The sequence below is a fragment of the Capricornis sumatraensis genome, chromosome 13 (genome assembly GCF_032405125.1).
Source record: "Capricornis sumatraensis isolate serow.1 chromosome 13, serow.2, whole genome shotgun sequence".
NCBI classification, from domain to species: Eukaryota; Metazoa; Chordata; class Mammalia; order Artiodactyla; family Bovidae; genus Capricornis; species Capricornis sumatraensis.
Window position 1 is genome coordinate 20,208,026 of NC_091081.1, and position 22,227 is coordinate 20,230,252.

A 22,227-nucleotide genomic window follows, 5' to 3' on the forward strand; every position below is an offset into this window, starting at 1 on the left:
TATTTGATTTATATTTTTACTAATATTTAGCAGCTTTTACGGAGAAGGCAGTGGCACCCCACTCCAGTGCTCTTGCCTGGAAAATCCCATAGACGGAGGAGCCTGGTGGGCTACACAGTCCATAGGGTCGCTAGGAGTCAGACACAACCAAGCGACTAAACTTTCACTTTTCACTTTCATGCATTGGAGAAGGAAATGGCAACCCACTCCAGTTGTTCTTGCCTGGAGAATCCCAGGGCCGGGGAAGCCTGGTGGGCTGCCATCTATGGGGTCGCACAGAGTCGGATACGACTGAAGCGACTTAGCAGCAGCAGCAGCAGCTTTTATAGAATTTTTAGTTTAAATGTCTTTATTAGGAAAAAAAATAGCAATTTAAGTAACTGTAAATTAAATCCAAACTAAAGAAGTTATGTTATTTCTTAGCAAAAACAAAAGGATATCTTTTTCTTTCCTAAATTATTCAAAATCTGTTACAAACTTACTATTTTTTTAATATTTATTTGTTTGGTTGTGCCAGGTCTTATTTGTGGCTCACAGGATCCTTAGGTGTGGCATCCAACTCTTGCTTGGGGTGGTATCTAGTTCCCTGACCGAGGATCAGAACCGGCTTCCCTGCATTGGGAGCACAGAGTTTTAGCCACTGAACCATCAGGGAACTTCCCCAAATTTGTTTTTATAAAAAGTAAAGATTAAAGGTTTATCAAGAACTAGAGTGAGACATTTGCAGTTTTATATACGTGTGATCCAGATCATATGGCTATTTAAAGGATGCTTTGTATAAATACTTCTGTAAAAAAAAAATCACATTTTGATTTTTTTTTTAATTCATGATTCTGTGCGTTTGTTTTCTTGTGATTTAGTAGTTCTAAAAAAGCAATGAAAAAAATTTTGATTCAGACTGATATATTTCCTATATTCTAGATAATAGATAGCCAACAAGATGAGATTGACAGAATGATTTTGGAAATTCAGGTAAGGAATATTTTGTACATTTTTAATCAAGCTGTATGCTCAATTACATATCTAAAAATATTAAAGCATATTTGTTTTGTATAAAAATATTAATAACACTGGAGATTACATTATAAATTCTTTAATCTTAATCTTTCAGTTTTTTAGAACAAAAATGATTCTTGGTAAATCATTTCTTCAAAAAATTGTTCTCTGTTCCTTACCTTGCGTCTTTTCAACTGGGTGTATGTAGTCTGTCTCTACTACTGAGAACACATTTGGGTAAGACCATCAATGATGGGCTATTTAAAGACAACAGACTGGTTTTAGTTCATTGTGACTGGGCAAGAACCCACCCCCTCCTACTAATTCTATATGTTATTTTTCTGTATTATCAAAGTATAACACTGCATACTTGTGTCTGTTCCTCCTACTTATTTTCTTCATAGTGTGGAGACTTCTGTGGATCACCTACTATCTAGAGCTTAGGGTTGTCTGACCCATAATACAAACCAAAATTTGTAGATTAAGTGGATTTTCATTCCTTTATTGATTTGCCAAATATTTACTGAGCCCCTGCATATATGCCAGGTGCTGTTCTTAGCACTGGAGGTTCGTCAGTGAACAAAGCAAGTCCCTGGCCATTTTAGTGGGGCGAGTTGGAGAAATGGAAGTATAATGCCAAGCAGAGAAGTGAAGTGAAAGTCTCTCAGTCGTGTCCGACTCTTTGTGACCCCATGGACTATGCAGTCCATGGAATTCTCCAGGCCAGAATACTGGAGTGGGTAGCTATTCCCATCTCCAGGGGATCTTCCCAACCCAGGGTTCAAACCCACGTCTCCTGCATTGCAGGCAGATTCTTTACCAACTGAGCCACCAGGGAGGCCCCAAGAAGAAATATGTGCTATTATTAAAAATAAAAAAAACGGATAGGGGGCAATGACAGATCATGTTGCGTTAGATACAGCGGCCGTGAAGTTTTCCCCGAGTAAGTCACATTTGGATATAGATTTGCATGGAGTTAACCAGGGGCAGAACATTCCAGGCAGGGAGAGCAGCCAGGGCCCTGAGTGTGGCTGTGCCCTGGGTGTGCTCCCTGATGAGCAGGAAGGCAGCTGGTGTGGAGAGCCCTGCTGTGAGACCCAGCGAGAGCTGACGGGTGGGAGAAGGTAGCCCGAGGCCAGATCACACAAGGGGATGTTATGTTTTCATGTTTTATTCTTCAGGTGATAGGAAACCACTGGACAAGTTATGCTGAAGACATTTGTATTTTTGTATCTTTCTGATTGGAGTATTATCAAAGCTGGAAATAAAAAAGAATCACATAAGTAGTTTGAGCGTCAGAATTTATGGACAGTCTGCTCTGTCTTTTGACCATGTTAAGTGATCTGTCAGTGTGACCGAATACTAGTCCATTTCGGCATGCCTGTGGACTTACTGGATTGATCCGCAGAGGTTTCTCTTTTTAATGTGTGTTCCTTCAGTAGTTCTATAAGCCATTCAAAGCGAGAGATGGTTGGTTTCCTCAGCCATTATCTAACTTCTTATCATGGACCACAGTGAAAGGACTTTTTATTTAATTGGTAACGTTTTCCAAGAAGTAAATCTAATAAAAACTATCTCAATGCGAATGAAGGACAGTCAGCCTTGTCCTTTGGCATTGGAAACCTTTTATAGCCATTGAAGAATGTTTCTGCTTGGTTGCTCTGGATCTTTGCTGCTGTGTGCAGGCGTTCTCTAGTTGCAGCAAGCAGGCCTGCTCTTGGTTGCGGTGCTGGGCTTTTCATGCAGCGGCTTCTCTTATTGCAGAGCGTGGGCTCTGAGTTCACGGGCTTCGGTGGTTGTGGCTCGAGAACTAGAGGGAGGGCTCAGCAGTGGTGGCACGTGGGGTTAGTTGCTCCGCAGCATGTGGGACCTTCCCTGACCAGGGATTGCATCTGGGTTCCCTGCATTGGCAGGCAGATTCTTACCCACTGTACCACCAGGAAGTCCTTGTAATTTTTTTATAATGAGAAGTTTGTCTCTTTTGCCACATTTATTTACATCAATATGGATTCATGGCTATGTTTTCTGCCTTGGGTTATAATTTAATACTGTTGTACTTTGTTGCTCAAATTGTTCCAGTTTAGGGCATTGGCACCTCTTTGATCTGACTCCTGTGTCCTTTTGGATTACTTCCTCTCCCTACCATTTCTGTGTGTATGTGTGTGTTAGCACAATAAGTCTTTCTATCTAGGAAAAAAAAATTTCTTTTTTAATAGAAGTTAAGTTTTAAACGCAGGTAATCTATTTTTACTCTCTTGCTAACCCTAAAACTCCATAATAACTAGCAAAAAATCCACTATTATGATTATGCCCTATTCTCGGCTTTCTTTATTCTGGTACTTTCACAGGCATTGGTGAATATTATCTTGGAAGTGAATATTGTCAAGATAGAAAATCCTAGAAGATTTTGAAGTTCTTGAAGCAGTGAAAAATGCCTATGCTTTCTACAGGAAAATTTAGCAGAAAAAGGAGTTCTTAGGCCCATGGATATATTTTTTAAGAATACTACAGAAAAATCCCTTCAAAGGAATATTTAAATATCTAAAAAACATCTTTGAAACATACATTTATTTTACTTTTGATCAACTTTAATAGTTTTTGGTAATATAAAATTCATTTCCAGGGATTGGACCCTAATATATAATCTGTTTCTAGAGTTTGATATATTAGGAGCCAGTGAAGTCATTGTTTGGAGTGAGGTTACTCACTGATGGTAATTATTCATAGAAATGTAATAGTCATTAGCATCCTCTGAAAGTCAATTCTAACATGGTTATCTATGTAGCTGAAACCTTCTTTAAGTCAGATAAGATGCTTTTGTGTTACTAGTTTTTCTTAGCTTTCCAGTACATAATATTAATAGTTTCTTTCCATTTTTTAACTATTCCCTTTAAGTTAAAAATGACATTCTTGTTATTTAAAAATCCAAGCAATATAAAAGTGTCATCCTCCCTATCCTGTTCTACTCTTCGCTCCAGAGATAAGTAGTTAACAAAATTGTATCTTTGTAGACATTTTCCTATGCATTCACTTAAATGTAATTCTTTATATGTTTGTATTTAAATAGTGAGATAATATAATAAATATTGTTTTGTGCTGTACATTTTTATCTAATAATATATACTGATCTTTTCATGTCAGTAAATTAAAAACTACTTCGTTCTTTTTAAATAAACATTTCATAATGAGCACATACCATAATTTAGGGCTTCCCTGGTGATTCTGGCGGCTAAGCATCTGGCTGCAACGTGGGAAGGTCTGGGTTTGATCCCTGGGTCGGGAAGATCCCCTGGAGAAGGAAACGGCAACCGACTCCAGTGTTCTTGCCTGGAGAATCCCATGGACGGAGGAGCCTGGTGGGCTGCAGTCCGTGGGGTCACAAAGAGTCGGACATGACTGAGTGACTTTACTATACTATAAGATGTGTTCAGTTCAGTTCAGTCCCTCAGTCATGTCTGACTCTTTGTGACCCCATGGACTGCAGCATGCCAGGCCTTCCTGTCCATCCCCAACTCCTGGAGCTTGCTCAAACTCCGAGTTTGTCCATCAAGTCGGTGATGCCATCCAACCATCTCTTCCTCTGTTGTCCCCTTCTCCTCCTGCCTTCAGTCTTTGCCAGCATCAGGGTCTTTTCCAGTGAGTCAGTTCTTCATATCAGGTGGCTAAGGTACTGGAGTTTCAGCTTCAGCATCAGTCCTTCCAGCGAATATTCAGGACAGATTTCCTTTATGATTGACTTGTTGTTGGATCCCCCTTGCAGTCCAAGGGACTCTCAAGAGTCTTCTCCAACGCCACAGTTCAAAAGCATCAATTCTTCGGTGCTATGTATCAGAAGTCAAATAAATACTGATTTAGGTCAGTGACAAGTTTATTGATTCACAACTTTGAAGTTTGGGGAGAACTCAGTCTTCTATCGATTATAATGTATTTGTTGTTGAATATAGAAAAGGTTTTACTTCTTGTAAAAGTGTACAATAATTTTGAAATTGAATTCAATGCTATAAAAATGCAGATGTTTTGTTCAGCTGTCAAGGTAATATTGTTAACTGGTGTGAATACCTTGATTACTAGTTGATCCTTCAGAAATACTGCCTTTCCTTTTATCCACGAAACCAGTGTAGCTAAACAGGCTTCTCCTCTTAAAAGGTTCTTCTTCTGTCAGTGTACAATAGAAAAGACATTTTGCAGTAGAATGTTTCCCGTCATTTCCGTAAACCTGGCTACAGTCTGAGTGTGAATGAGTTCTTCTTTGGGCATTACTACCTTCCTTCCTATTTATTTCTCAAAAGTATATTTCACCCATGTAAACTTGATTCCAGTGAAATCTTACCGTTTTATATTACCATTATAATCTTTAGGCAGAGGCCATACAAAGTAAAAGGATTTACTTGTTTACTTGTTTTTTCTAACACATGAAAAAGTGTTCTCATGGAAAGGATTTATGCACTTAAATGATTTTTCACCAGTTCCCTTGGGGACTAGTTCTGAGCAGCTCTTCCTGTCATCACTGTAAAAGCAGAACTCTCAGGCAGATGGTTTGTAATGTTATATCAGGTAGCAAGATGATAGTTAAGAAAGGAATTTGAGCTGGACACTGTCTTTAATTATTATTAAATAGAAACCTTAAGAAATGTGATTTTTACGGGGCTTGCATATTCATTATTTATTGCTTAGTTTTAAAATACTTTGAAAATTCTCTTTTATCAGTTTGGAAGAATGAGGGAAAGTGATTTAATATTTGTCCACAGTTAGGGCAAAGTGAGAAATGGAACCTCTGTTGCCAAATGAAGAGATGTCAGTGATGGTTCTGGGTGATGATGTTATATGTTATAGGAACGGTTCTTTCTGGTTTATGTTTACTATCCCTAGACCTCAACAGTAATCATACAAAGTAAGAAAGAGCATATTTTTATACATGAATTTGCTGAGATTTTGACAGGTGTGCCCAAAGTCTCCGATGACATTCTACGTCATGTCTGTCTGACCTCAGAGTTTGTGCCTTGGGCATTAATCCTGGCTACCTCAAAGTGAAAAAAAAATGTTAGTCTGATTTGTTCCCTATATTAAGATAAGCCTTAGGGGAGAGAATTGTTTTAAGGGGTTTTCCTTGAATGAAAAATAGTTAAGCTGGAGCACATTGGGAAACTAATCTCCTGTGGAAAGCACCTTATACTCAGTTACCTCGAAGTGCAGTTTGGCAGTTTTGTCCCTAAAGTGAAATTTTTTAGTCCATTACACTCTACAATATGGTGGCATTATTAGCTCCTTGAGAGGAATAAAGTGCCTTTTTGTTTCCCCTGATAAGTTTATTTCGAAGGCTTTATAATGACTTTATCTCTTACTGCTTTCTGTCATCCTCACTCTCTGCTACTTCTCACACAGAAGAGACACCCATCTGCCTCAGAACCTTCGCACTGACTGAAACATGCTCTCTAGTCACCTGTGGGACACAGTCCCTCACCTCCTTCGGGACTTTGCTCAGATGCCATCCTTTCCATGGGCCCTTATTCTTTCGCATTTGACATTCCACCCCCACTCCATCACCACACACAGTTCTCCAAAGCACTGGGCAGATTCTAATATGTGATACTACATGACTTACATAGTTATTATGTTTATATTCTTTGGCCTTTTTCCTCCTAGTACAAGTTCCAGAAAGACTAAGTGTTTTTGACTGTTTTGTTCACTGATGTGGATATATTTTTGCTAAATGAATGATTATATGAAGAAATGTATTTGTGAAGCTCTTTTGTGTGTGGAATGGGGTGAGGTGAGGTTGGTTACTTCTGTGTGTTTGTATAGGAAAACTGCTAATATAAGATTCTTTAAAAATATTCTGTCCTAAATTAGGTTTGTGAAGTATGTAGAATACGTTGAGTAAGGCACATTTGGTTTTTCTTCATTTGGGCTATCTGTATTTAGGGGGAGAAAAATGGTTAGCATTTCTGGATATTTAAATCAAAATATTAATAACAAATGAATTTAAAACCACATTCAACTCCAGGAATGATTGTGATACAGACCTGTTTAGGTTAGTAACTAGACTTAAATCATTATTAAACAAGAAATTTAAAGAGAAATTGTAGACATTTAAAAATTAATTTATTTTTAACTTCAGTAATTCTAAGCTTAGCTGAAATTCCCCTGCCCTTGCTTTTTTCTTAGACATGCTTTTTCATATAGTTTGGAATAGAGAAGTAATCTTTTAGCTGAAATGTTAACTGTTAGGCAGCTATAGTGTTCACACCTAATATTATCCTATAAGTAGTACAGCATTTGGTCTTATTAGAATAAGTGTATCTGTGAACTCTTTCCTCTGTTAAAGGACCACTTGGCTAGTGCCTTTGAACCCAACCAACACAGCATGTTAAGCTTGATATTAATATTGTTCCCAAATTCAATTTTCCTTCTGGTGCCAAACAGCACTCATGCCAGACATTTCTGATTCATTCTGGTGAAGAAGATTGGCTTTCCTTTCACTGATTTAAATTTAGGTTTATGTGGTAATACATTAATCAGATTTATTAGCTAGTCAGTCACATTCAACATGATAAAAATAAAAAACTGTAGTCTTTTAAAGAATTGTTTTACACCATATGAAAATACCTCTTTTGGATTCAGTTTTCATTGTTAAAATGAGATTTAGAGTAGTTTATTTGTGGTGACTTTCTTTACAATATTAATAAAATAAAGTCATAAATCTTAAGAAAATTTTGGATAAATTCTGGATTCCAGCCAAATAATCTTGTCATGCCAGTAAGTATCAGTTTTTGGCTAGGTAAATAAATCCCAACATATCATTCAATCAAATGGATTTTGATTCAGTCAAGTGCAGTTACAAAGGAATTTCAGTCCACAAAAATATATACTTTCAAATAGCCCGTGAGACTTTGTGCTGTGGAGCTCATTTTTGTAGAATATAAAACAAGTTTTTCCTTGAAATAAAGTGTACTTGTTATAGAGCTTGGTTCATTTGTATCTAACTTTTGAGTTATTAAACGTAATATTTTTACAGAGCTTAGCAGACAAATGAAATTAAAAACCAAAAAGGTTAGATACTGTTACTAAGAAAACTGTTTTATATTTAGAGTCTTATCTCACCAGCAGTGACTACCATCCTCTCTTATTCCACCCAGAGATAATGTGAGGGGGGAAAAGTAGGTTGTGTGCTAATTAGGTGGTCAACATTCTGAAGTATTTTCAGTGTTGAGACTAAATACAGACCTGAAGGGGGAAAAAAAAGAAATCTCTAGTCATATTTATTGATCTTGTGGTTTAAAAGGAGAAAAGTTGATAGAAAAAAGTCACTGATAAGTACAAGGTTTTTAACAAGTTCTTCTGTGGTATGTTGCTGAAAATCAGATTTATAAGCTGAAATAACCCAAGAGCTCTTAAAATATCCTATATTCTGCTTGGATATACTCAAGATTTTCTCACAGTAGTGTCATATCTGGTTAATTTATAATTTTGTAATGGAATTAAGAGAGATTAGTTTATCTAAGCCCTATAATAGACCTTTGGCTTGAATTCAACATTATATTCACTGCTTGGAATACTATACACCAAGAGGGGTGTTTACCTGTGTTTCGAATAATGGAAAACAGGGATAGTCTTATGATCTTATCATCTTGTAGCTTGTTAATCATAAGAAAAAGGGTTTGTTTTGCTTTTTAAGTATGCTGTGCCATGCATGGTTGCCTCCCTCGTTTCTGACTCTCTGACACCCCAGGGACTGTAGCCTGCCAAGCTCCTCAGTGCTTGGGATTTTTTAGGAAAGAATACTGGAGTGGGTTGTCATTTCCTCCTCCAGCGGATCTTCCCAACCCAGGGATCAAACCCACGTCTCCTGCATTGCAGGCGGATTTTTTCCTGCTCAATTGTTTAAGTATAGATTTGCTAATACACTCCCAGTATATAAATGAGAATCAGTAAAATAAAAACTGTTTGTAATATAGCGTCAAACTGCACCTTTAGATTTAACATGTTTTACCAAGAATTAAAACTTACTTGGTAAAGATGATACTTTTCCTTCCTCCCCACTCTTGCACTCTTTAGAACTATCTACTCTAGAAGTTGAGAAGTGGAGGCCTCATTTTCGAAGGGATTGGGGAAGTCAGGACATCTAAAGTGTTCAGAGCCAGTATTCCTGGTTGCCTACCTAATTGCATTATGCTTTAAGTATTAACATGCTTTGCTTTCAAATTCTCTTTACTGTAGTCTATGCAAGGGAAACTTTCTAAAGAAAAATTGACTACTCAAAAGATGATGGAAGAACTGGAGAAGAAAGAAAGAAACCTTCAGAGATTAAGAACATTGCTTGATGTGAGTAGAAGAAATTCAGATTACTTTCAAGGATGATTCAGTACCTATTGAAGTTATAGGAAATGCCTGTTTTATACATATTTGTAAATCATTTTTTAATTGAAGACTTGATTTTGTTGTGCCAGTTAATTCAATTCATTGGGTTTCTTAATAAGATTATAATAAAAAGACAAACTTTTAGTTTTGTATTGTCTTAGAAACAATTTCATACACTTAACTACAGCAAAGTCAGCTGTTACAGAGAGATTAGATCCCAAGTCATGAAATAATGCATAAATTGAATATAAACAAAGTTACCCTTGACAATCCTAAAGGAAAGTAAAATGTGGACACGTCATCTATGGAACAGATCACTTTCTTCATTTAATTATGAGATGAAATATTAATATTTGGCTTGTGTTTAACGACATGTTACGTAAAAAGTCCTTATTTTAGTTTTTGAGTTGTCATCGTGACACTTTCTTCTAAATACTTAGAAATACATCTCCAAAAATTAGGGACAGTGCCATTTCAGCACTGTCCCACCAGATAAGAATAATTTTCCTTGATGTTTGGCAATACCTGTCTTACAAAAATTCCCGCCTTTCTTCCCCAAATGTTAAAACCAGTATCAATCAAGACCATGTGTTGTGTTTCATTTTGCTTTTTAAACCTAAAGTTCTTTTCTTCTCCTTAACAAAATCAGGCCTTTTGTCTTACAGACTCAGATTTGTTATACCTGGATTTGTCTCACTGCTTCCTCACGGTGTCATTTATCTTGTTCTCTACCCCTGTATTTCTTGTAAGCTAGAAGTTAAAGCTAAGGATATTAGACTCATTGCAAACATTTTTTGGCATGAATACTTTGTAGGTATTTTTCACATCATCAAATTATATGTGTTTGCTTATCCCACTAAGTGTCACAAATACCGGTCTCACTGGGTCAAGGTGGTGACAGACTGATTCTTTCCACTGTAACACTAGCCTCTGCACTCAGCAGATCTGTGGGGCTGGTATGTAGGCGAGTGTGTGCATATCCAGTGTGCCGGCACCCTTTCCCTTGATGGTTTTAACATCCACCAGTGATCATCTGACTCATTAGACAATTAAAAGAGTAATTTTTATATCATTCCTTTTATAATTATTAGCTGGCATTCTTCTATAAAAAATTATATTTTCCTCATTAACCCAAGCTGTTTGGCTTTTCTGAAATTTCCAGTGCCACCTGGAAAGTTAGTCAAACTTACCTTTAATTAGTAATTTTCAGGATGAGGAATAAATGGTGGTAATTTGGGGAATAAGTGAGTGTAGCTTTTTCTGAGCATAATAAATCATGAGTTCATGCTGATACTTCTAATTCAGATTTAACAATTGAGAGTTGCTTGGGCTTTTTTCTTCATCTTTGATTTTATACTTTTCTTTTCCTCTTACACTGAATAATTTGGTTCCTATCAACACCGTAACATATATACTTTTCTCTCAATGTACAAAAAAATAGCTTCAGATTAGGTAAATCACTGTTGCTGCTAACAATAAAACTACAGGATGAGGTTTCAATTTTCCTTGCAGTTCTTTCTATTCTGGGGACAAATCTCATAGCAAATTACATAACAACCAAGGTACTTTCAATATGAGACCTTGGGAGACTCCCTAGAAACTGAGTCTGTTGGAATTTATGTTTCGTCTCTCAGATTTCCCCTCGGACATCAGATGGCACAGAGAAACGCTTTCCAGTATTTTAATTCTTTTTCTCTCCCTTTTTATTTTTCTTACTGCATGTATGCAGTTAAATTTGGTTACTGTACATGTAATATGACTTCACTGTTTTGTTTATAGACTTGGGTGGGAGAATGTTAACCTTTATGGCTTTTGAGTACCTTTCCTCTGTTCTGACAGCCTGATTTTTGTTTTCTTTATCCAATGCAGAACCAAAGACAAACAGAAGAGACCTGCTCTTTATTGGATCAGGGCCAGGAAGCAGAACAGTCCAGGCAGCAGACCGTTCTTTCCAAAAGGCCACTCTTTGATTTGAGTGTGATTGATCAGCTGTTCAAGGAAATGTCCTATTGTTTGCTTGACTTGAAGGCATTGTGTAGTATTCTTAATCAGCGTGCTCAGGGCAAGGAGCCTAATCTTTCTTTATTACTGGGAATCAGATGTAAGTGGCTAATGACTTGTCCTAACTATCTTGCCTAACAGTTAGAAACATATCTTCTTGAATTAGAAACGTCTGTCTTTTCCCTATTTATTTTTATCTCCCTTCCTACTTAGATTTATAAATTTCTGAATCAGTCTGTGGCTCTGAACACCTGTCACTGCTTAATAGCTAGAACTTGCCTCATTGTATTTATAAAAATGAGGAGGGTCATAGTTGATAGGGACTGCCCCTTGGAAGAATGCCTATAAATCCACATATATGGATGAGTTAGGAGATGTTGCCTGTGCAGAATTCAGTATGTGACCAGAATAGTAGTTAAGTGTGATTTTCTGATTACTTTTCTAAAAGTGATGATTCTCTTTGCTTTCATGTGGCGATTGTATTAAATTAATGACCCATCCATCAGTCTGCTGGTAAAATATCCGAGAGAAAATACTTGGAAGCTTTCCTACGTATGTTCTGCGGCAGCTGTTTAATGTAGGTGCCGAGGCTGCCGCGTGAGCCAGTTTTCGTGCCTGGAGCTCTGCTGTCCTTGCGATGCGCACCTGCTGGCTTTGTCCCTTTCCATGTAACACCCGCCCATTCTGCCTCAGTTCTTCCCTCCTGCACTCTGATGGTGAGAGCTGCCTCAGTACTATCCTAGGGTCTGGTCCCTTCTCTGCTACTTTTGCTGAAACACTCAACTTACATAAGGGCCCAAAATCATTATAATATTGATATGTTGGTCTCATCTTAGTATAGAGGAAATGGACTTCAGTAAGGAGAAATGAGTGGAATAAGACCATAATGTTTCTATGCCAACATGCGGTATTGAGTAATTGCTTAATAATATGATTACTATGTGACTGAGTGGAGACTAGTTTTATTTCCAGTTTCATCAAAGAGATTCTACAGTCTTGTATCATAATAGTTATTTTGGCGAACCAAGTAATACTCCTGATCATGTAACTGTAACTCCTGATCGTGTAAATGTCAGCAGAAGTTTCTTTCCCATGAATGTAAGAACACATATCTGAGTGTGAGTATATAGAAAGCACTTTGAAAGAAATTTGAAGTGTAGTTGATGTACAGGGTTGTGTGTTAGTTTCTGATATACAACAAAGAGATTCAGTTATACATATAAAATATATATTTCATTATAGGTTATCATAAGATATCAAATATAGTTCCTGTGTTATGCAGTAGGACCTTGTTGTATTCTACATATAGTAGTTTGTTAATCCCATGAAAGAAAGTGAAAGTGTTAGTTGCTCAGTCGTGTCTGACTCTTCGCCATCCCACTGACTGTAGCCTGCCAGGCTCCTCTGTCTGTGGAATTCTCCAGGCAAGAACACTGGAGTGGGTAGCCATTCCCTTCTCCAGCGGATCTTCCCAACCCGGGGATCAAACCTGAGTCTCCCGCATGGCAGGCAGATCTTTGCCGTCTGAGCCACAGGGAAGCCCATACTCCTTCTTTATCCCTCTCCCCTTTTCCTCTCTGGTGATGATGTTTGTCTTCTGTGTCTGTGAGTCTGTTTCTGTTTTTTAGATAAATTCATTTGTGTTGTATTTTAGATTCCATTTATAAATGATACCATACGGTGTTTGTCTTAATCATTCTTGCTTCATATAGTATGATAATTTCTAGGTCCATCCATGTTGCTACAAATGATGTTATTTTATTCTTTTCATGGCAGTTCTGTATTTAGTTTTTTGAGGACCCTCCATAATGTGTTACATCGTGGTTGCACAATTTATATTCCCACCAGCAATGTAGGAGGGTTCCCCTTCCTCCACCCCCATTTATTGTTGGTTGGCTTTTTAGTGATGACCATTCTGACTGGTGTGGGATAGTACCTCACTATAGTTTTGATTTGCATTTCTCTGATAATTAGCAACATTAAGCACATTTTCATGTGGCTGTCGGCCATCTGTATGCCTTCTTTGGAGAATTACTTGTTTAGGTCTTGTGCCCATTTTTTTATCCAGTTAGTTGGTTTTTAAAACACTTCAATGTTTAAGTATATTCAGTCACTCAGTAAACATTAATCAGATGCCTTCTATAGTCCCAGTGCTGAAGTGCTGATAATGCACATAGATTGAACACAGTTCCTGCTCACACATCAGCCACAATATTGGAGCATTGAGATAAGTTCTGTAATTGAAATGTGATGAGAGGGCAGTGGGAGCACAGGGGGAAAAGAAACAGTCAAATCTGCCTGGGAGGGGCTGTGAAGCCTCCATGGCAGTGTTTGGCTTGAATCTCAAAGAGAAGTTTGATGGGTGATGATGGGGAGTTGGAAGTTAGCAGTCATCTCTTGGAGCAAGAAATAAAAGCTTACACACAAAAGACTCATTTTGTCCACCATTTTAGGGCTGGCCATCCTTTGGGTTATTTTGTAACCTTCTACCTTTGCACTGCTTATCTCGCATTTATTACCTTTTTCAGTGTTAGGATAAGAGAGCAATCCTAACATGAGTGAAAGGGAGATTCAGCAACCTTGCCACCATGTATACTCCCTCCAGTCTGTTAGGGTTTAACCCCAGAATCCTTACCCTATAGTCTGGCCTTGTGAAAATTTGACCAACCAGCTAATTTCTCAAAAAACAGCGGAGGTTTTTTTGATCCTTAGCTCATCACCCCAGCAACTGTCTGCTGACACTTCACCTCACCCTTGTTAAAGCGCTGCCTCCGTGGTTTCCGTGACATCATTCTCTAGGTTCTGCTTCTACTTTTATGACTGCTCAGCCTCGTCTCTGAAATTCTCTACCACGTGAACACTGGCAGTTCTCCTGGAAACTTTTGTTGTTGGTCTTTTGTTTTTGTTTACTTTTTCCAAGTAATCTTGTACATACCCACTTGTTTTCTGTTTTCCCTGTACCTTTGACCCGTAAAGATATTTCTCTCTCACCCTGCCTAGACATTCATCCCCTTTGGGCTCCTGACTTTACTCACCTGTATGTTAGAACCAGCAGTTTCATAGGTATCGCAGACTCAATATGTCTGAAACAACCTACTTTTCTTCCCTCCCTAAACCTGTTCCTCCTCTCAATGAGTAGAACCACTATACAGCTATCAACCCAACCCAGATTTTATCCTCCACCCTCTCGTTCACCCATCTGTGTCCTATGCCTCATCCCTGGGCCCCTTTCCAAGCTGCCTGGTAATCAAACTTCATCATGTCTGCAAGCCCCTTCCTACTTGTAACATTTATTCCTGCTGCTACATCTCCACTGTACTCTTCCCTTAATTGAAGCTTTAATAGTCTTTCATCTGGACTGGTTTCTCTGGCAACCATTGTGCCCCACCCCCCATCCCTAATCCATCTTTTTTTTTAATTTTCTTTTTTAATTTATTTTTTTATTGAATGATAATTGCTTTGCCGAATTTTATTGTTTTCTGTCAAACCTCAACATGAATCAACCATAGGTACACATATATCTCCTCCCTTTTGAACCTCCCTCTCATCTCCTGCCCCATCCCACGCCTCTACATTGATACAGAGCCTCTGTTTGAGTTTCCTGAGTTATACAGCAAATTCCCATTGGCTATCTATTTTACATATGGTAATGTAAGTTTCCATGTTACTCTTTCCATACATCTCACTCTCTCCTCCCCTCTTCCCACGTCCATAAGTCTGTTTTCTATGTCTGTTTCTCCATTGCTGCCCTGTAAATTATTCAGTACCATTTTTCTAGATTCTGTATATATGCATTAGAATATGATATTTATCTTTCTCTTTTTGATTCACTTCACTCTGTATAATAGGTTCTAGGTTCATCCACCTCATCAGAACTGACTCAAATGCGTTCCTTTTTGTGGCTGAGTAATATTCTATTGTGTATATGTACCACAGCTTCATTATCCATTCATCTGTCAGTGGGCTTCTAGGTTGCTTCCATGTTCTAGTATTGTAAATAGTGCTGCAGTGAACAATGGGATACATGTGTCTTTTTCAACCCTGACTTCCTCAGGGTATATACCTAGAAGTGGGATTGCTGGGTCATATGGTGGTTTTATTCCTAGTTTTTTGAGGAATCTCCATACCATCTTCCATAGTGGCTGTATCAGTTTACATTCCCACCAACAGTGCAAGAGCATTCCCTTTTCTCCACACCTTCTCCAGCATTTATTGTATGTAGACTTTTTGACGATGGCCATTCTGACCAGTGTGAGGTGATATCTCATTGTAGTTTTGATTTGCATTTCTCTAATAATGAGCAGTGTTGAGCATCTTTTCATGTGTTTGTTAGCCATCTGTATGTCTCCTTTGGAGAAATGTCTGTTTAGGTCTTTCTCCCACTTTTTGACTGGGTTGTTTGTTTTTCTGGCATTGAGTTGTATGTGCTACTTGTGTATTTTGGAAATTAACCCTTTGTCAGTTGTTTCATTTGCTATTATTATCTCCCATTCTGAGGGTTGTCTTTTCACCTTGCTTATAGTTTCCTCTGCTATGCAAAAGCTTTTAAGTTTAATCGGGTCCCACTTGTTTACTGTAGTTTTTATTTCCATTACTTTAGGAGGTTGGTCATAGAGGATCTTGCTTGATTTATGTCATTGAGTGTTCTGCCTATGTTTTCCTCTAAGAGTTTTATAGTTTCTGGTTTTACATTTATGTCTTTAATCCATTTTGAGTTTATCTTTGTGTATGGTGTTAGGAAGTGTTCTAATTTCATTCTTTGATGTGTAGGTGTCCAGTTTTCCCAGCACGACTTATTGAAGAGGCTGTCTTTGCTCCATTGTATATTCTTGTCTCCTTTGTCAAAAATAAGGTACCCATAGGTGCATGGGTTTATTTCTGGGCTTTCTTTTTCCATTGGTCTATATTTCTGTTTTTGTGCCAGTGCCATACTGTCTTGATGACTGTAGCTTTGTAGTATAATCTGAAGTCAGGAAGCTTGCTTCCTCCAGTTCCATTCTTGAGACAGCTTTGACTAATTGGGTCTTTTGTGTTTCTATATGAATTGTGAAATTTTTTTGTTCTAGTTCTGTGAAAAATGCCATTGATGGGATCGCATTCAATCTGTAGATTGCATTTGGTAGTATAATCATTTTTATAATATTGATTCTTCCTACCCAGGAACATGGAATATCTCTCTATCTGTTTATGTCATCTTTGATTTCTTTCATTAGTGTCTTATAATTTTCTGTGTACAGTTCTTTTGTCCCCTTAGGTAAGTTTATTCCTAAATATTTAATTCTCTTTCTTGCAATGGTGAATGGGATTGATTCCTTAATTTCTCTTTCTGATTTTTCATTGTTAGTATATAGAAATACAAGCAATTTCTGTGTATTGATTTTGTATTCTGCAACTTTGCTAAATTACTGATTAGCTCGAGTAATTTTCTGATACTACCTTTAGGGTTTACTATGTACAGTATCATGTCATCTGCAAACAGTGAGAGCTTTACTTCTTCTTTTCTGATCTGGATTCCTTGTATTTCTTTTTCTTCTCTGATTGCTCTAGCTAGGACTTTCAGAAGTATGTTAAACAACAGTGGAGAAAGTGGGCACCCTTGTCTTGTTCCTGATCTTAGGGGGAATGCTTTCAGTTTTTCACCATTAAGATTAATGTTTGCTGTAGGCTTATCATATATGGCTTACTGTGTTGAGGTAGTTTCCTTCTATGCCCATTTTTTGAAGAGTTTTACTCATAAATGGGTGCTGAACTTTGTCAAAGGCTTTTTCTGTATCTATTGAGATGATCATATGGTTTTTATCTTTCACATTGATTTCACATTGTGTATCACATTGATTGATTTGTATACATTGAAGAATCCTTGCATTCCTGGAATAAACCCAACTTGATCATGGTGTATGAGCTTTTTGATGTGTTGCTGAATTCTGTTTGCTAAAATTTTGTTGAGGATTTTTACATCTATGTTCATCAGTGATATTGGCCTGTAGTTTTCTTTTTTGTGTTGTCTTTGTCTGGTTTTGGTATCAGGGTGATGGTGGCCTCGTAGAAAGAGTTTGGAAGTATTCTTTCATCTGCAATTTTATGAAAGAGTTTTAGAAGGATAGTCATTACCTCTTCTCTAAATGTTTGATAGAATTCTCCTGTGAAGCTGTCTGACCCTGGGCTTTTGTTTTTTGGGAGATTTTCGTTCACAGCTTCAATTTCAGTGGTTGTAATTGGGTTGTTCATAATTTCTATTTCTTCCTAGTTCAGTCTTCTCTTTTTTTCTTGATGAGTCTGGCTAAAGGCTTATCAATTTTGTTTATCTTCTTGAAGAACCAGCTTTTAGTTTTATTAATCTTTACTATTGTTTCTTTCATTTCTTTTTCATTTATTTCTGGTTGGATCTTTATGACTTAATTTTGGGGTTTTTGGGTTTTTTTTTTCCAGTTGTTTTAGGTACAAAGTTAGGTTGTCTATTTGTGTTCCTTGCTTCTTGGGTTAGGATTGTATTGCTATAAACGTCCCTCTTAGGACTGCTTTTGCTGCATCCCATAGGTTTTGAGTTGTCGTGTTTTCATTGTCATTTGTTTCTAGATATTTTTTGATTTCCCTTTTGAGTTCTTCAGTAGCCTGTTGGTTTAGAAACGCATTGTTTAATCTCCATGTGTTTGTGTTTCTTACAGTGTTTTTTTCTTATAATTGATATCTAGTCTCATAGCATTGTGGTCAGAGAAGATGCTTGATACAATTTCAGTTTTCTTTAATTTACTAAGGTTTGATTTGTGACCCAAGATGTGGTCTATCCTGGTGAATGTTTCATGTGCACTTGAGAAGAAGGTGTATTCTTCTGCATTTGGATGGAATGTCCTGAAGATGTCAGTGAGATCCATCTCATCTAATGTATCATTTTAGACTTGGGCTTCCTTATTAATTTTCTGTTTTGATGATCTGTCCATTGGTGTGAGTGGGATGTTAAAGTCTCCTACTATTACTGTGTTACTGTCAGTTTCTCCTTTTATGTCTGTTAGTGTTTGTCTTATGTATTAAGGTGCTTGTATGTTGGGTGCACAGATATTTATAATTGTTACGTCTTCCTCTTGGATTGGTCCCTTGATCACTATGTAGTGTCCTTCCTTATCTCTTGTAATATTCTTTATTTTAAGGTCTATTTTGTCTGATATGAGGATTGCTACTCCAGCTTTCTTTTGCTTCCCATTTGCATGGAATATAATTTTCCATCCTCTCACTTTCAGTCTATATGTCTTTGGGTCTGAAGTAGGTTTGTTGTAGACAGCATATATATGGGTCTTGTTTTTGTATCTATTCAACCAGTCTGTGTCTTTTGGTTGGAGCATTTAATCCATTTACATTTAAAGTAATTATTGATACATATGTTCCTATTGCCATTTTTCTTAATTGTTTGGGGTTGATTTTATAGATCTTTTTTCTTCTCTTGTATTTCTTGACTATATAAGTCCTTCTAACATTTGTTGTATAGCTGGTTTGATGGTACTGGATTCTCTTAACTTTTGCTTGCCTGAAAAGCTTTCTATTTGTCCATCACTTTTGAATGAGATCCTTGCTGGGTACTATAATCTTGGCTGTAAATCTTTCCCTTTTAGTACTTTAAATATGTCCTGCCATTCCCTTCTGGCTGCAGAGTTTCTGCTGAAAGACTAGCCGTTAAGCATATGGGGTTTCCCTTGTATTTTACTTGTTGCTTCTCCCTTGCTGCCTTTAATATTCTGTCTTTGTTTTTAGTCTTTGTTAGTTTGATTAGTATGTGTCTTGGCCTGTTTCTCCTTGGGTTTATCCTGTGTGGGACTCTTTGTGCCTCTTGAACTTGATTGACTATTTCCTTTTCCATGTTGGGGAAATTTTCAAGTATAATCTCTTCAAAAATTTTCTCATACCCTTTCTTATTCTCTTCTTCTTCTCGATCCCTATAATTTGAATGTTGGTGCTTTTGATATTGTCCCAGAAGCCTCTGAGACTGTCCTCAGTTCTTTTCATTCTTTTTATTTTATTCTGCTCTTTAGGTGTTATTTCCACCGTTTTATCTTCCAGCTCACTGATTTCGTTCTTCTGCTTCAGATATTCTGCTATTGATTCCTTCTAGAGTATTTTTAATTTCAGTACTTGTGTTGTTTGTCTCTGTATGTTTATTCTTTAATTCTTCTAGGTCTTTGTTGATTGATTCTTGTTACATTTTCTCCATTTTGTTTTCACAGTTTTTGATAATCTCTACTATCACTCTGAGTTCTTTTTCAGGTAGTTTGCCTATCTCCTCTTAATTTCTTCAGACTTCTGAGTTTCTAGTTTGTTTCTTCATTTGTGTAGTATTTCTCTGCCTTTTCATTTTTTTTTTTTAACTTACTGTGTCTGAGGTCTCCTTTTTACAGGTTTCAAGGTTGAATTCTTTCTTTCTTTGGTTTCTGCCCTCCTAAGGTTGATCCAGTGGTTAGTGTAAGCTTCGTATAGGGTGAGATTTGTGTGCGTTTTTGTTTATTTGTTTTTCCTCTGATGGGTAAGGCTGACTGAGGTGGTGATCCTGTCTGCTGATGATTGGGTTTGTAGTTTTGTTTGTTGTTTAGATGAGGTGTCCTGCACAGGATGCTACTGGTGGTTGGATGATGCCGGGTCTTGTATTCAAGTGGTTTCCTTCGTGTGAGTTCTCACTATTTGATACTCCCAGGGTTAGTCCTCTGGCAGTCTAGGGTCTTGGAGTCAGTGCTCCCATTCCAAAGGCTCAGGGCCTAATCTCCTTAGAAGCGTCTTTCTCCTCTTTGGGCTTGGTCACCTTTCCACTCGTAGATCCCAGCTTGCCTGACAAGGTTGGGCCAGGAGACAGAAGTCCTCGCCAAGTGGGCCGGACTTGAGAGAGTGCTTAGGACGGCAGGTCGCCACTGTGAGCTCCCTTGCTGTGGCTCCGGCCGGAATCCGCTGTTTCCCAGCGTTGCCACCGCTGCCTTCCCTCTCTCCCTGCACCCACACCTCCTAGGAGCTCGCCCGCTCCCTCGCTCATGCTCTCCTTCCAAAGAACCCTCAGGTCCTAGAGAGCCCCCGATCCATCTTTTATGTTGCTGCCAGAGCCATCGTTTAACCCATAGTTCGGATTTCCTCAGACACCCCTTCAAGCAGACACCAAGGTGGTTCCCACCCACCTCTCTAGTCTCACTTCTTGACACTCCTCTGTCTCATAGCTTAGGCTCAACCGTTTTAGAGCTGGTGACTGGTTTTCTTGATGTTTCTCAGTTTATATCAGACTGTTCTGCTTTCTGTTTCTGTATACCTGTGTTCATTCTGCTTCCTTGGCCTCTTCAGAGAGCCTGGCCCCTCTCCAGTTAGGCCATCTTGTTCTCTTCCTAATGTTACTGTAGCCTTTGTGTCGTGGGAGGTTACCTAGGACACCTGACTGAATTTGCTTGTTTATGAAAAGTATGTAAATCATTAAGAATAAGCCACCAGGTGCATTACTTTGCTGACCTCAGCACTCAGTACAGTGTCTAGATCATGGATCATGAAAAATAAAACAGTTAAATTAGCATTTGTTAAAATAATATGTTATCTGATTCTGAACTCAGCCATTACCCTCAGTGATTTAGCCATTGGGCAGTTGGCTCTCAGCCTGATTCAATCGTTTGGAATTCAGATGTTTGGAATCCCAGCATACACACACACACACACACACACACACACACTCACACTCACACACTCAATTCTTAATACTTTGCAGTCTGTAAAAATATAAGATAGTGCCCCTTACCACCCAAAAGATTTTCAGATTTTTGTCTCTAGTTGGGTTTGAAGAGAGCTATTAGCATGTTCCTTTTCACTCTGGGAATATTGTCATCCATTAAACCTATTGAATTTGTGTGTATCACTGTATGAATTTATGCATTTTCACTAGCAAAATTTTAAAAGGACCAAGTAGATAAGATCCATTTACTGTAATGCAAAATTTAAACCTGAGCTTGACCTGTATTGAGTGTATAGCATTATATTTCCAATGATAATTAGGCTAAAAATCCTAAAATGCCTTTGTTACCAAAAAATGTGAAATTTTCTCCATGTTCTATATTCACAGCAATGAACTGTTCAGCTGAAGAAACTGAGAATGACCACAGCCCAGAAGCACTCACTAAAAAACTGTCAGATGTATGCCAGTTACGGAGGGACATAGATGAATTACGGACCACAATATCAGACCGCTATGCTCAGGACATGGGAGACAACTGTGTTACCCAGTGACCAGTGTTGGGCCCACAGCAATACCGACCCATTGCGAAGTGCTGCTGTGTTAAGTTCTTCACGTTTCTCTTCAGGAGCCATGATAGAAAGTTGCAAGTGACATGTGTCTTGCTGCGTAGGTTTTTTTCTGTGGATTTGTTCTGTTGCAGAAGAATTGGGATGTGAGAAAGTTTCTAAGGGGCTTATCTAATCAGGCAAAAAAAATTAAATTGCCATTTGAAAAATATGATAAAATGTGTAAGAAAAAAAAACACCTGTATTCTCAAACTACTGATTGTAGGACCAAGCTGTGAAGAGTGCCCTTCAGATAAAGGGATAGAATTTCTTTTAATCACATAACTGTGTGTGTGTGTGTGTGCATGTGTACTTATTTACAAAATTATAAGGATTTCTAAGATCAAAGCAAAGCTTCTGAGAAGGGCACACACTATATTCTTGTGCTTCTTTTTTTTTCTTCATGGAGAAGCTTGTGTTGTACTTGGGGTTTTCAAGCGTTGGCTCAGCAAGAGTTCCCACACCAGGCAAGTGTTGTAACAGTAGTACAGCAGCAAAACCTTTTGTGTTTTGAACAATCACTGTGCTGAGATGGTGAGGTTGTGGGGTTGGGTTGATTTTCGTACTGCAGATAGGTCGGCGATT

At 38.0% G+C, this 22,227-nt stretch overlaps 1 protein-coding gene across 1 annotated transcript in view; it reads left to right on the forward strand.

Moving 5' to 3' along the window:
• Window positions 1-21,588, forward strand: part of CEP85L (centrosomal protein 85 like) — a 139,864-nt gene extending 118,276 nt beyond the window's left edge. The window contains exons 10-13 of the mRNA XM_068985472.1: window positions 922-972; window positions 9,214-9,318; window positions 11,224-11,455; window positions 21,425-21,588. Coding sequence (XP_068841573.1) covers window positions 922-972; window positions 9,214-9,318; window positions 11,224-11,455; window positions 21,425-21,588 — 552 coding nt within the window. The remainder of the gene's footprint in view (window positions 1-921; window positions 973-9,213; window positions 9,319-11,223; window positions 11,456-21,424) is intronic.
• Window positions 21,589-22,227: the final 639 nt, after the last annotated feature.